Source organism: Etheostoma cragini, chromosome 19 (genome assembly GCF_013103735.1).
Source record: "Etheostoma cragini isolate CJK2018 chromosome 19, CSU_Ecrag_1.0, whole genome shotgun sequence".
NCBI classification, from domain to species: domain Eukaryota; kingdom Metazoa; phylum Chordata; class Actinopteri; order Perciformes; family Percidae; genus Etheostoma; species Etheostoma cragini.
The window spans coordinates 8,604,297-8,617,961 of record NC_048425.1 but is presented as its reverse complement, the minus strand read 5'-3'; the positions used below and the strand labels follow the sequence as shown (position 1 = coordinate 8,617,961).

Below are 13,665 nucleotides of genomic sequence, written 5' to 3'. Positions count from 1 at the left end.
GTGTAAATGTGTGTTTATCTGATGAGCACGTGGCACCTTGTACGGCAGCCTCGGCCACAGTGTATGAACGTGTGTGAATGGTGCATGGTTCCTTTACTATGTAAAAACCGCTTTGAGTAGTTGTTAAGACTAGAAAAGCGCTATATAACAACAGTCCATTAACATTTATTTTCAATGTTAACACAATGCGCCCTGCTCATGCGCTGCCACTTTAAGTTTAGCACCATTTCAGCATTTCTTTAGTCCTGATATTATCAGCTGCTTTAGGCAAAAGTCATTAGGAGAGCTGTTGGTTGTCCACTAATGTGGTAAATTGTTTCTTTCCTATCTACAAATCAACATTCCCTTTTGGAACCTTCATCCATCTCAAGGCCTCAGTATGCTTCAAAGGAAGTAAGAGATAAATGTTTATGCATGTTACAAATGCCAACACTTAAAGGCGGGGTCATAAAACCTGCCATCGTATCCTTTCTTTACAATAATTCTGTCTTTTGCGTGTCTTTGTAGTCTGGATGTGATGACTCTTAAAAAATAACTTTTCACATCCATCATAATCCCACCACTTAGAAAAGTACTTTCTTTAAAGCATACTAAAGCCTTGAAGTTTAAAGCTCAATGTTTTGAATCCTGAAATTTGTACCAACAAACTTCTTTTCTTTTAACTTTTGAGTTGCTAGGGTCATGGCAACCTCAATAAATTGGCCTGGTCAATTTTTTTTACCAATTTGTGCTGCCATTTTGAGTTTTCTTTTGTCGATTTTTAATTGTTATACTCTAGATTGTTTAACTACTACATGCACACAAAATACACAAAAAAGAAAAGAAAAGGCTCCAATGTTCTTCTTTTACAACACTTCCAAAAAATTGACTAAGACATTTGAAAAAAAGCATCTTTTGGATGCTTTTATTATGGCTTACCAAGGGCATTTCGACATTTCAAACAATTTGGCCTTGGCATGCAAATGAATCAGACATAAGCTTTAGATTTTGCTTTTGTGTTTCTTTGCCTTGTTATTTATCCAAATCGTACTTTAAGTCTGAACAGTACATGATTACAAAATTCCCTTTAACCCCATATCCAAAAGGTGAAAACTGTCCTACATACTACACATATTATAAGTTTGTTTAGTGTATTAAAAGCAGTTTCTGCCACAGAGTTGCTTCATCAACTCCACGCCGCAGCTACGGCGTCCGTTCTACGGCGTCGTGACCATTTCGGAGTAATGCTTTGTAGTAGAACGTGTTTCTTTACATCACGGTGCATTTCACCACCAGAACGCTAGGGGGGGGGTGTGGTTTCCGGAGGTTCTATCGCAAAACTCAGAGACAGTTTATGTTGTGTTAGCAAGCAAACTTTAGCACAACTGCCCACAAAGTACTGCTTGTTGGCAAAGTGCTAAATTCAAAACGTACAGACATATAGACATTTTACAAGCGGATAACCCCATCATTGTACCCAGAAAATGTATGAGTTTATTTGCAAAGCTTATGCCAGTGAACTAGCATGTTGCTACTCCCCACAGTAGGCTGCCTTGAAACACTTACAACAACTACCAACACACATTTTACACATTTTTAGAAGCGTACGTCTAACTACGGCTGAGGGCTCGGGGTTTGCTTTGATGCAGAGGGGTCTGCGTAGGTACGCCATTGATTTGACGCAGAACCATAAAACAGCCTTAAGAGTTTACTACAGTATTGGCATAACTGCTGCGGGATTTTTTATGACAGTTTAACGCTAAGCCCAACAGAGTTCTTAGATTAACCCCTTTCAGTACCACTTTCACACAAGAGACGCTTGTTACTAAATCCTTAATTAATAAAGATCAGTAAAAACAGTAAACAAGGATATTTTTTGGGGTTTTGCATGACATATAAACACAGACCAACAGAGGTTTTGCATTAACCCTTTTTAATATATATTTTTCAAAGTCATACTTTGTACTTTGTAATGTTTTATGATTCAATAATTTATTCATGCTTTGTAGGCCAGTAATAACCGCAACATTTGGGTTTTAAGATTGAATGGTGTACAGTGTAGCATCTTCTAGTTTAATATATTTAGTATTTTGAAATAGCCCTTTAGCACTCAGATCTTCAGGGGCTGCAGAGTCTTGAACTCAATTTCTTGGCAACATGAATATATTTGATGCTTCATTAGAAAGTGAGGGCTGAAACACACTTCTCTGGGCTTTGGTTGTTGTTTCTTGTAGACGTGTACATATTTTGGGTACATTCATGTGTTTTCAATATGCAGTGGCGCTCTTCTCTGCTTAGAGCTGCAGAGATCTATGACGTTTCATTACCTGCCAACACTGGGGTTAAGGTTTGGTTAAGTTTAGGTACAAAACCACTTGGTTATTGGGAAAATATTGTAGTTCGGAACTACTTTTTTCAAGGTTAGGGGACCTTCGTCAAGAGAATTTTGATTTTGAAGAAACAAACATTTAGTATTATGAAATGGGAAACAAACAGCAGCCACTAACATTATAGTTACCACTGTCATTGCTCTCATAGACATGTAATAATTCACAAGGTCAATAGACGTTCTCACCGGATAAATGTATTTAGGTATTTAAACAAACAATTGATGCTGTCATTTTTAACTGGAGGACACTACCATAGGGTTTTTCACAACCTGATAATCCAAAAGTTTTTTGTACAAATGTTTTACTAGTTCATTATATTGTACTAGTTATTACTACTTTAAAAGCATTTATAAATGATTTATCAACCATTAACAAAGTCGTTGGTAACAACTCATAAAACTGGGCACCATGTCCAATAAAATACAATTTTCATGGGTTTATGCTTCCATACAACAAGCATTGGCTTACATCACAGGCATGTACAAGACTGAGGATGTATTTGATGATGAGGAAAATAAAGTTAGATAACAAGGATTACAAAACTTTAAAGATAGGTTATAGGCCCCAAAATCCCACTAATCAGGGAAAGTATCTTCAGCCATGAAGTCTCAGATGTGTTTCCATGTTTCCAGAGTGCTGGATGCCTATGCTTACTTCTATATATAGAAAATATACCGCACAAATATACAAAATGTTCAGTAGATAAAGTGGATTTTATGCATAATATTTCTTCACTGGATGTGGATGCAATGTGTGCTTGAGGGAAGCTCAAAGAAGTGCCAAATTTCATGACTGCTGAACTTCCATGTTTGTCAATTAGCTTACCAAAATATACAAAAAAATGCAGCACATTTCTAGAGTTTTTATTCACAACGTGAACTTTTAATAGAAATGTTATCTGTGGGTTAAATGTTTCTTTTTTCGTAGCCCCATAGCACTCAAACAAAAGTCAATGGTGATATCAGTGGTTGAATGTGACACTGAATTGAAAGATTGAAGGTTTTCTTTCTTATAGCACTTTGTTTAAAAAAATGGTATGATTGTATACTTTGTATACAAGTGAATTAAATGCTAACACATTGTGCTGCAAACCCTATAAGTATTATAGGGTTAAGTGTTATATTAATGTATGTTTATGACTTATTGTACAAGCCATTAAGTTAGTGGGTAAAGCAGCATGCACTTTAGTTGTCTTTGGCAATAACAGATAAGCTCCCATCTCCTGTAAAGTAGCATTGACTTCAGTAAAAAACAAATGTTCTTGTCACACATCTTGATGTCCACAAACAATCATACAGTGTCATGTGAGATAAGCCTTTCTCTGTCAGTTTGACAATATTTCTCCAAAGCTGAACCATTTGACAAATGACATGTAGAGCAGTTTGTCATCAGCATACAGTGACATTGAAAATAAGACTATATTTTAACAACTAAAAGAATAACACAATAAGAGTTTGAAATGGCTGTGTTCTGAGGGAGTAATGCGGGTTTGGGTTAGTTAAGCCGAGAGAGAAAAAAAAAATGTAACTAAGTACATTTAGTATACTAGTTTTTAAGTACTTTATGTGAGTAATTCCATTTTGTGAGATCTTATACTTTTACATTTCAGAGGGAAATATTGTCCTTTTAATTCCACTACATTAACCCAACATCTGTAGTAACTAGTTACTTTAATTAAAGACTAACGTTGTTACATGCAACATATAAATAAGATACACTGCTAGTTTAAACTAGCCTGTGTGATGATAGAAATATGTAGGCTTTAAAAGATTTTATTTTAATATGCACTCAGTGATGCAAATCTTTATCTCTGTATATTAAATCTTTCTCTGTGCTTGATTTGTAGTGATTGCTTAATCTTGGCTTGATTGGTAATGCCTTGGACCCCCAGAAAAGGGGGGACATGATCAAAACTTCCTCATTTGTTGTATTTTCAGTAAAAACAAGTGATGAGTCTGTGTTTTCTTTCATGTTATTTTCCTCCTTTCATAGGAGTGTTTCAAAAATGTATAGAAACACTCTTATTTTCTTTCTATCCGAGACTGAAAATGTATCAGTATCACGTCTCTGCTTCAGAGAAATAGTTCACACTCTTAGAGAAATACACCTATTTGTTATTTTTCCCCAGGGGAACATGAAAAGATAGATATCAATCTTTGTGTTCAGTACAAAGTCATGGCAGGGTCATGGCGTGGTTAGCCTAGCTTAGCATAAAGACCGGAGGCAGGAGAAAACAGCCATAGCCTGATCTACTAACACCTCTAAAGCTCACTGATTAACATGTTATATCTACTGTAGCTAGTAAAACCTGTATGAAAACAGAAATCTAAAAAAAAACACAATTTGCAGTTTTAGGGCTTGAGTAACGCTAATGCTGGAACTGTTCCTTGATAAAGAACAGTGTATTCATCACCAGCCACAACGGTACCAAACCTGGCAACCTCACAGACAAAACATTGGCGAGCTGCACACAGTTACCGCACTTAACTTCCCTAAAACTGCTAATTGTCTTTTTATCATTTTGTGCAAATTAAACCAATAAGATACAATGTGTTAATCAGTCATCGCTTTTTGAACTTTGGCTAGCTTTTCCCTGCTCCTTCCAGTCTTTATGCTAAGGTAGGCTAACCACGTCTTGACTCCAACACTGTACTTAACACATATGAGATTGAAATCAAACTCTTACTTGCTGAACAAATGTAAATAACTGTATTTTCCAAAATGTTTAACTATTTTTAGGATTTTTAAAGGGTGGAGTCAGGATTTGTTTAGCCTAGCTTAGCATAAAGAATGGGGCTGGTGGGAACAGCTAGCCTGGCTCTGACCACAACTTAAAAATAGGCAAGTTTCTCTCAAAATGTTGAACTATTCCTTGAAGGGTTTCACACCAGCAGTACGCAGAAAATTGAGATATTTACAGTAGGACATATTTTACTGTTGCATTAGAACGTGTAACAATGTGAAAACATCCATGACCTGACATTTTACTACAGTACATTTATCTTCCATATGTGTTACATAAACTTCTGGATGCAGTATTATTCCATTGTGGTACTGATAGCTTTTTGTAAATAAAGGATTTAAGTCCTTTTTCCACTACTGTTTAATTCATTCTGTGGCCACCTAACATAGTTTTTATAATTATACTTATATATAAAGATTTGAAGCACAACGCTTGAATAGTTGTGCAGTGGGATATGTATTTATAGAACATATTCTCCTAAGCATATCACATCAATGGAAGTCAATGAAAACAGCATTAAACATGCAATTGTCACAAATAAATTAACACTTAAAACTTGTACTTACAAGTATTTTAAGAAATATTAGCTGTGACTCTAAACACTGTGTGTACAGTACACATGTATAAAGAGGTGGGACAGATGACCCTAATCAGAATTACTCAGACTGGGACTGTCAGACAGAGTATAAACAGGGGACTCAGAATGCAGGATTGAGACACGTGTTGTCCTTTGGGTCTCAGAGACCCGTCCTGTATTCAATCTGATTTTTCTGCTACCGTGGCCTTGGCCTCCAGAGTTCCAGAGACCTGTCCTGCAGTCAGTTGAACGCATTTCCCACTACCCTCATCTCGTCCTCCGGGGTCCCAGGGACCCGTCCTGCAGTGGAACGCATTTCCCATTACCCTCATCTTGTCCTCCGGGGTCCCAGGGACCCCGGAGCTAATACCCAGGCTAATACCAAATGTAAATAAACTAAACAAGTCCCTGTGACACGAAGGACAACACAAGGGTTAAAGTCACAAAAGGGAATTTATTGTACCAAAGCAGTACAAAGATCGAGCAATGGTTATCCACAACACAAGGCAGGGGCTGGGTCAAAAACAGGCACCGGTCAAAAAGGTAAATCTGTCGACAGTATCCAAACGGTCCCAATGAAAATCCCAATGAAAATCTCAATGACAATCGCAATCTGAATGGCAACCCATAACAATTGCTTAATCCTAGGGAGACATTGGGGGCTTAAAGCACCAATGAACTTCTTATGCAGCTCTGGCACCTTACATCAGAATTTTCACATTTGTTCTACAGAATGACTGAACACTGACTGTGCAGTTATGTTAGCTGATTGATCCAAAAAATGACTTACCACTGTGCTTTTCAAACTGTGCGAACACTGTTTTATGAGTTGACAACTATAAATTAAAACATGAAGAGCACAACTATTCACAATTCAAAGGAGAGGTCTAAGGGGATTATTCATTATTTGACACCAGTAAGGGTTTTTCAGTTTTTCATTTTGACACAAAAAAAACAAATAAAGACCTACGTGTTTTCCTTTTTCCAATAACACCTTGACCATAGTTCTATCTCTCAACCAAGGTGTGGACAGCCAGATGTCACTGTACAAAGAATGCCTATAGGGATGATGGGGCCTTTTGCAGTCTCTCTAACAGCTAATGTGCAACCAGGTGTCTAACCATGGACTATGAGCAGTCACAGACTGGTGGCAGCAGAGGCTATAGCCTTGGCAAGGCAGGGAGGACAAGAGTCCCACGGTTGTCAGTTTCATCTTCCTGGGTCTGGAAGTGTGGATGACAACAGAGAAATAGATTTGTAGAAAAAGCACTGTTTGTGTGACGTAAACTCAACAACAAGATGAAGCCCTCACAGTGTTGAAATTCCAGACAGGACACCAGTTGTAAAAAAGGACTCGGGATATTCCTCGTCCTTTTCTTAAGTAAAGTCAGTTGCAATCTACACAGAAATAATCAATATCTCACAACATCGCTCCACAAATAGACTTTACACCCGCATGACCTGTTGCATGACACTCACACAGTTGTAATGACCACTGTTGAATTACATATCTATTTTCAATCAATATTATCAGTTCACGACACAGCCCAGCAAGTCTATACAGTCCTAGGGTATGCTTTCTACTGAAAACGTGCTCCAGTACCTTCCGTATCTTGTTTTTTTTCAACAGGGCGTTATCTGTCCTGTCTTTTCAGCAAATCACACGAACGCGCCCCACAAAGGGATTATTGTGAAACACTACCTGCATAACATTTAAGCCTGGTCATTAAAAAAAACGTACAGTCAATACCAGGTGGTACTCCTGTAATAGCTGCAACCCTACCAGGCTGCATTGTTTTGTTAGGGTTGCAATGGCGTCTCTTAAGAGGACTCCTGAAATCAGACTGTCTATAGGTCTACTGGATGTTGTACCATCCAACGTGGCAGCTGCGGCAGACATAGCTGGAGCTGCTTGGTGTGAACGCAGCTGTAAACTCAAGAGCATACTCATCCACACACGGTTCAAATGTTTATCATAACAGCAGCCATGCCTTAACTAGTCTCGCATTGCCAGACCTACTTGGAGGTCTGGCTTATTGGCATTTCTCTAAAAGTCATTAATGGCGCGGAATGCCGGACCGAGCCTTGGTGCCCCTGCAAAATTCATAGTTGTGTAAAATTTTGAAGTTGATCATATTTATATATCATTTTCACAAGATTAAGTGTATTGTCCAGCAGAGGGCAGCATAGAACTTTCAATAGAAAATGCAAACCAAATCTATAAGTTTTCATGAAGACATTCACTTTTTCTGTTGTCAAAGTTTTTTTTTTTTTACTATGTTGCAAAAAACAGAGAATGGGTCCCTCAACATCTCATAATATAGGCCAATATAAAATATTTTTTGTAATTGGATAAAGGGTGTAGGAACCAATAACTGCCTTTGTAATCAGTTATCTGATTTTGATTAAAAAAGAAAGATTAAACTAGAAAACAGAATCTGTTAATCTCTTATAAAAAGTGTTCCTCGGTAGCCTATATTTGCACCATTTTAGGAAAACATGCTGGGCTGTCTCAGACATTAGACTTTTACATAACTTTTTTGCACTGCCATTAATATGTATGATTAGTTGCAAACCTTTTAATTTTGTCAAAGTAACTTGTGAAAGATGAGGTGAGCCCATGGATGTTCGGGTGAGCCTGAATGTGAAGAAACTGGACCGGAAATGGGAAAGTCGTGTTTGTGGCTGCTGCTGGCGGAGAAGCAACCTATGCACTTCCGATCTTCAGAATAAAAGCACGGACTTTTTAAAACATTTTATATACGATGTTCTGGCAATCAATGATCGATGCTGCCTGCCTTGTTGAAAAATGCCACCTCATGTGCTTTTGTTTATTTACGTCAGTATTATATATATATATATATATATATATATATATATATATATATATATATATATATATATATATATATATATATATATATATATATATATATATATATATATATATATATATATATATATATATATATATATATATATATATATCAAGTTGTACCCAGAATTTCGTTGTTTCTATTGTTTTTTTTTTTAAATTTTATTAATCTACTGTACAGTTTATTTGTTTTCTCTTAATATTATTATCATCATTATTATTTACATATGTTTCAAAATAAAGATAACTGTGGTTGAGCTAACAAACAAAAAACAACATTTACCACAGTTAGGGGGTTCAGAAGGAGGGGTGCAGGGGGTATTTATTGTTTGATGTTAATACCTATTAAAATATAGCATTCATTAAAATCAGAATTGTAACGTACAGACTAGAGTTGCATCCAAGCATTCAGAGTTGGTGCTCTTATTTTGAAGGCTACCAGCAGGAAATGGTTTTGTTGCTAGTGGCGGAACAAAAAGGACTCGAGCCGCAGCCAGCTGTACGCTGGTCATTGAGAATGACGAAGAGAAGCTAGCTAGCGAGATACGGCGATATTACAGGGTAGTTGACAGAGAGCCGTAAGGTAAGACACGACTAGGTTACACAACTCAGGGTAAATAATGTACTGTTAACAAAGACGTCAGTTCTTTTTTCATGCTAACCTTATTGCGTTTGCTACGTTTAAATCAACACGTTGTGTAACTGTAAAGGAAATAGTGGAAAGACAAGACTTGAGACTCAAGAGGTTAACTTCTTCTTTTTCACATATCAAGCCATAAAAAGCCATTAAACAACGCAATGTGTGACAGTGGACAGTGCAGGGTTTAGCAGCCCCTCCATCTGCTATCTTCCATTAAGAGTGCAGTGTAACGTTAACTTACTGTCCGTGCTGCAGGAACACACAGGTGCTGATTTAAAAACTTTGAACTCTGCTCTTGATAGAGAAGCTGAACTTCGAACTGTCAGTTTAGATACAAGACCAGCTAACTCTGCTGTAGAGTTTCATATCTGGTAAATATTTCAAAACCTGGGTACATAAACTGAAGTTATCTGCATTTCCAGTAAAACACTAAGTGGTAAAGTGGTTGTCAAACGAATTATTTGCTTCCCATAATGCCTGTGTAATAATTGGACTCAGTATCAACTAAATTAATGAAGAACTTATGTTGACAGCGACAGTGTTGTAGTTATGTCTACAAACTACAAAGTTGTAGTGTAATAACCACACATTGTCAAACCCAATTACAGTCAATACAATTACCAGAAACAAATCGCTGCAAAGTAGACTTGTGCTGTACTGGTACCCTAGGAAGGAGCCCTCTTTTGGCAGTTTGAAGATTATCTCTGGGGTTTTATTTGCCTAATAAGTGATAAAGTTAATTAATTAAATAGTGCCCAACTTTGGCTTGTTACTTTTATCGCCTGTTACTGGGGATTACTGTATGTTTAACGTTTCTCATTTATTAAATGATTGCCTAAAGCATTTAAACAAAGATTTGTGTTGGAGTTTCTAAAATTCCAAAATATTCATTTTGACTTAAAGATTTTTTTATTTTAACTGTAAATACATATTTTTTTCTAAATATCAGTTCAGTTTCATTGACTACTAATAACCTGTATTGGTATCGGCCTGGAAAAATCAGCATTAGTAAACCCCACCACACCCAATACTTTCATTTGTGTTCCTCCCTTGTTTCTTCTTCACTCAGAAAGAGCAAAGTGCCTTATTTCCCTGCTCGGTAAACCCTTTTCAATCTGCACACAAGAAGATGGCTGATAAAGTGGCTGACTTTCCCAGTGGCCCGCTGGATATCTACAGGAACAAAGCGTCCTTCAACTGGAAGGACATGCTCTGCTTCTTAGACGGAGAGGAAATCATTGCATTCAAGGTAGCTGTCAGCATCAAATTTGTGCTGGACTGGTACACCAAGTAGGAGCCCTCTTTTGGCCGTTTGCAGATTATCTCTGGGGTCTCCGTAGGTAGGACTAAATCTGCATTTTGAACAAGTTAAGTAGTTAGACGTAAGTGTCGCTTTGTTGTGTGGCTATTTGCCAGATTGGGAAAGGGCAGAAAGAGAGAGGTATGACATGCAATGTTGTTGTTTGTTGTTCGGACAGACCTGCCACCACAGCTAAAAACAATCCTAAAACGAAACACTAATCAGTATTGCAATTTTTTTGAACAATACCCTACATACCCCAAGAACCCCAACACCTATTACTCACATGTTGACAAAACAATCTCACATCAAGGCCCATCTAGTCGTTGTTTCTGAACCTTTCATCCTATCAAATCATCATTTTCAAATTACCAGTGAATGTAGTTTTTTCTGACCACTTCAACTCTCTTCTCTTTATGTCCACTTCAAATCTGGGGTTCTGTGTTCATACTTGACTTTGGACTCCGCAGTTAAGGAACCACTATTTGGGATTGTTTTCTCAACTGCTGTTTCCTGCAAGCAACTTTTTCTGTAATTTTTTTGTAATAAGAGATCATGTTTGGTACCTCATGTCATCTAACTGTTCCTGTACCGTACAGATCCTGTTAATTTTCTCTTATCACTGTGCTATAGCAACAAGTGTTCCAGGCACTTGAGAATGACCCTCTGTTTGCACGTCGGCCCGGCGAAGACGTCCCTCTCGAAAAAATGAGAGAGCTGACCTTCCTCAGGTATCAACATAACAGTAACGTCCTCTGTCATATATCATATAGTTATCTATATAATGTACATAAAAGAAAATAAAGCTTCAGTAAAAATTCTTAGGGTAAAGCAGCTCTTCCGCTATGACTTCCTGAAAAAAGAAGAGGTGATGGCTAACCCCTGGAAGTCTATAACGCTCAGTGATTGCCTGGGCATGTACGACTGGGCCATGGGGGCCAAGTACTTTCTCAACAAAGGGGTCAGTATGCAATGACCCATTACTATTCTCCAATATGCAACTAGCAATCCAAAATTTGTCATTTGTATTAACATGGCGAAATTCCTTACTAAACATCAGTATGTTAGCATTTAGCTCAAAGCACCACTTAATGTACAACGTCAAAGAGCGGCTATCAACTGCAGACTCTGAAATCTATTGATAATTAAGTTGTCTCTCCATTTTTTTCTCATCTCAGTAAAATATGCTAAAAACATCTTGTCTTTTAGATGTTTGGAGCGACTGTTGCCAACTCCGGATCAGGGAGACACAGCAAATATGTTGAAAACACTGAAGACATGACGGTAAGAGTTCAACACAGCCAATAACACAACCTTTTAGGTGAAGTGTTTTATTAATGATGGTCTAACGGGACAATGCTGTGCAGGGAGGGTCTACAACGTTAACACCATCATGCCCCTATGGATTTATAAGCTGCGGGTGCTGAATGATGTTCACAGTGACCCATACGGTTTTCTTTAGATTCTTATATTCTGTTATTTTCCCCGAAACTCCATTTTAAGTACACAATGGGTCACATTTTTATAAATTTAAATTTTTGCTCTATCGTCTGTTATTCAGGTGTGAAATTTGTATTATTCTCCATCATTGAACTCTGAATTTGTGTCTGTTTGTAGACGTTTGGATGCTTTGGACTGACTGAGCTGAGCCACGGCAGCAACACCAGAGCCATGAGGACCACAGCAACATATGACCCCTCCACCCAGGTCACAAAACACAACTTAATTATCAAACCAATTTAATTTATATAGGCGAATCATTACAGAAGTTCAGGGCACAGATAGAGTAGGTGAGCGATTTCTCCAGTGCGGCTGCGGGGAGGAGGGCAGAAACGGGCTCTTTGTGGGCAGCGAAGGAGGGAGAAAAGATAGAACTACGATAAAAGCAAAAATAGTAAAAGTAGCAGGGCGTCGAGCAGGACTGCCGCAGCCGGTGCAGCCACAATCCAGGTGTCACCACAATCCAGTTACATAGCAGAGGAGACTGGTAACTGAAGGCTCTGGCTCCCTTTTCTCTGGCATCACACATAAAATATTTACGTGTTAAAGGGCAACATGGTGGCATGAATTCAATTAAATTTTGTTTATAGTATCAATTCATAAGCGTTATCTCGAGACACTTTACAGATAGAGTAGGTCTAGACCACATTCTAATTTACAAAGGCCCAACAGTTCCATTTATTTTCCCAAGCATTTAGTGTGAAAGGGGCAAGGAAAAACTCTTAGGGAGAAACCATGCAATGTTTTTGTTTTTTTGCCTGTGACAGTTTTCTAATTTAAATTTGCCAAGTTGCCAGCAGGGTCATGTATTTCATCATCATAATTTTCTTGGTTTTTGAAGCGGTTACTTACATAAAATTGTTCCTGTAATACAAACTGAAAAAAACATAGATTATAAAAAGATATGTGAGGCCAAGGGCGGCTCACACAGCGAGTACAATGAACGGGTAACTTTTTTTAAAGACAACTACAGTAAACCTACTGTAGTGATCTGTAGTGAAATGTGGGTGTTGGATGCAGTGGAAGGGTAACCGCTCACCTAACTTTAAACACAACAAAACCCAACCGAAATATCAAAGTTGTATGCCACCATATCACCAGTCTGCCTGGAGGGAGCGTGAGATTGGACCTTGTGGAATCACCTAGCTTTATAGACTCCCAGCAGGTGAGGACAAGCCTCCCTAACAAGGTGGGAGGAGCCAGTCAATCAGGTACCAATTGAAAGAGACAGACACAAGCCAAAACAGGTATTCAAATGCCCCAGTACCGTGACATATTATCCTTGTGACCCCGTGCAGGGGTCTGGTCCCAAGGTTAGGAACCACTGCTTTAGACCATCACTTAGTAAAATGGCATTTATCTAAAGTGAGCACCAGAACCTTGCACACCAGACACTGGTGCTCACTTTATTAAAGTTTCTGTCCTCAAACCTTCATCTGATAAAATGTTGCTAGTTTACTGGTCCCTCTACCTTCTAAGATTTTACAGGGTAATGTCGTGGGAATTTGTAATAATTACTATGTTTACCTTTGTACTCAGTAGGAGTTTGTGATCAACTCTCCGGACTTTGAGGCCGCCAAGTTCTGGGTGGGGAACATGGGTAAGACTGCGACCCACGCTGTGGTGTTCGCTCAGCTCTACACACCCGACCAGGTGTGCCA

At 38.2% G+C, this 13,665-nt stretch overlaps 2 protein-coding genes across 2 annotated transcripts in view; both read left to right on the top strand.

The window, feature by feature from the left end:
* The first annotated feature begins 9,401 nt into the window (after positions 1-9,401).
* The window catches only part of LOC117935220 (peroxisomal acyl-coenzyme A oxidase 3-like), a 7,998-nt gene continuing 3,734 nt past the window's right edge, over positions 9,402-13,665 (top strand). The window contains exons 1-7 of the mRNA XM_034857360.1: positions 9,402-9,640; positions 10,274-10,453; positions 11,138-11,235; positions 11,330-11,465; positions 11,714-11,788; positions 12,122-12,211; positions 13,547-13,657. Coding sequence (XP_034713251.1) covers positions 10,334-10,453; positions 11,138-11,235; positions 11,330-11,465; positions 11,714-11,788; positions 12,122-12,211; positions 13,547-13,657 — 630 coding nt within the window. The 5' untranslated portion in view covers positions 9,402-9,640; positions 10,274-10,333. The remainder of the gene's footprint in view (positions 9,641-10,273; positions 10,454-11,137; positions 11,236-11,329; positions 11,466-11,713; positions 11,789-12,121; positions 12,212-13,546; positions 13,658-13,665) is intronic.
* acox3 (acyl-CoA oxidase 3, pristanoyl) overlaps positions 9,405-13,665 on the top strand; it is a 34,762-nt gene continuing 30,501 nt past the window's right edge. The window contains exon 1 of the mRNA XM_034856926.1: positions 9,405-9,640. The gene's annotated coding sequence lies outside the window, so the exon portion shown is untranslated. The remainder of the gene's footprint in view (positions 9,641-13,665) is intronic.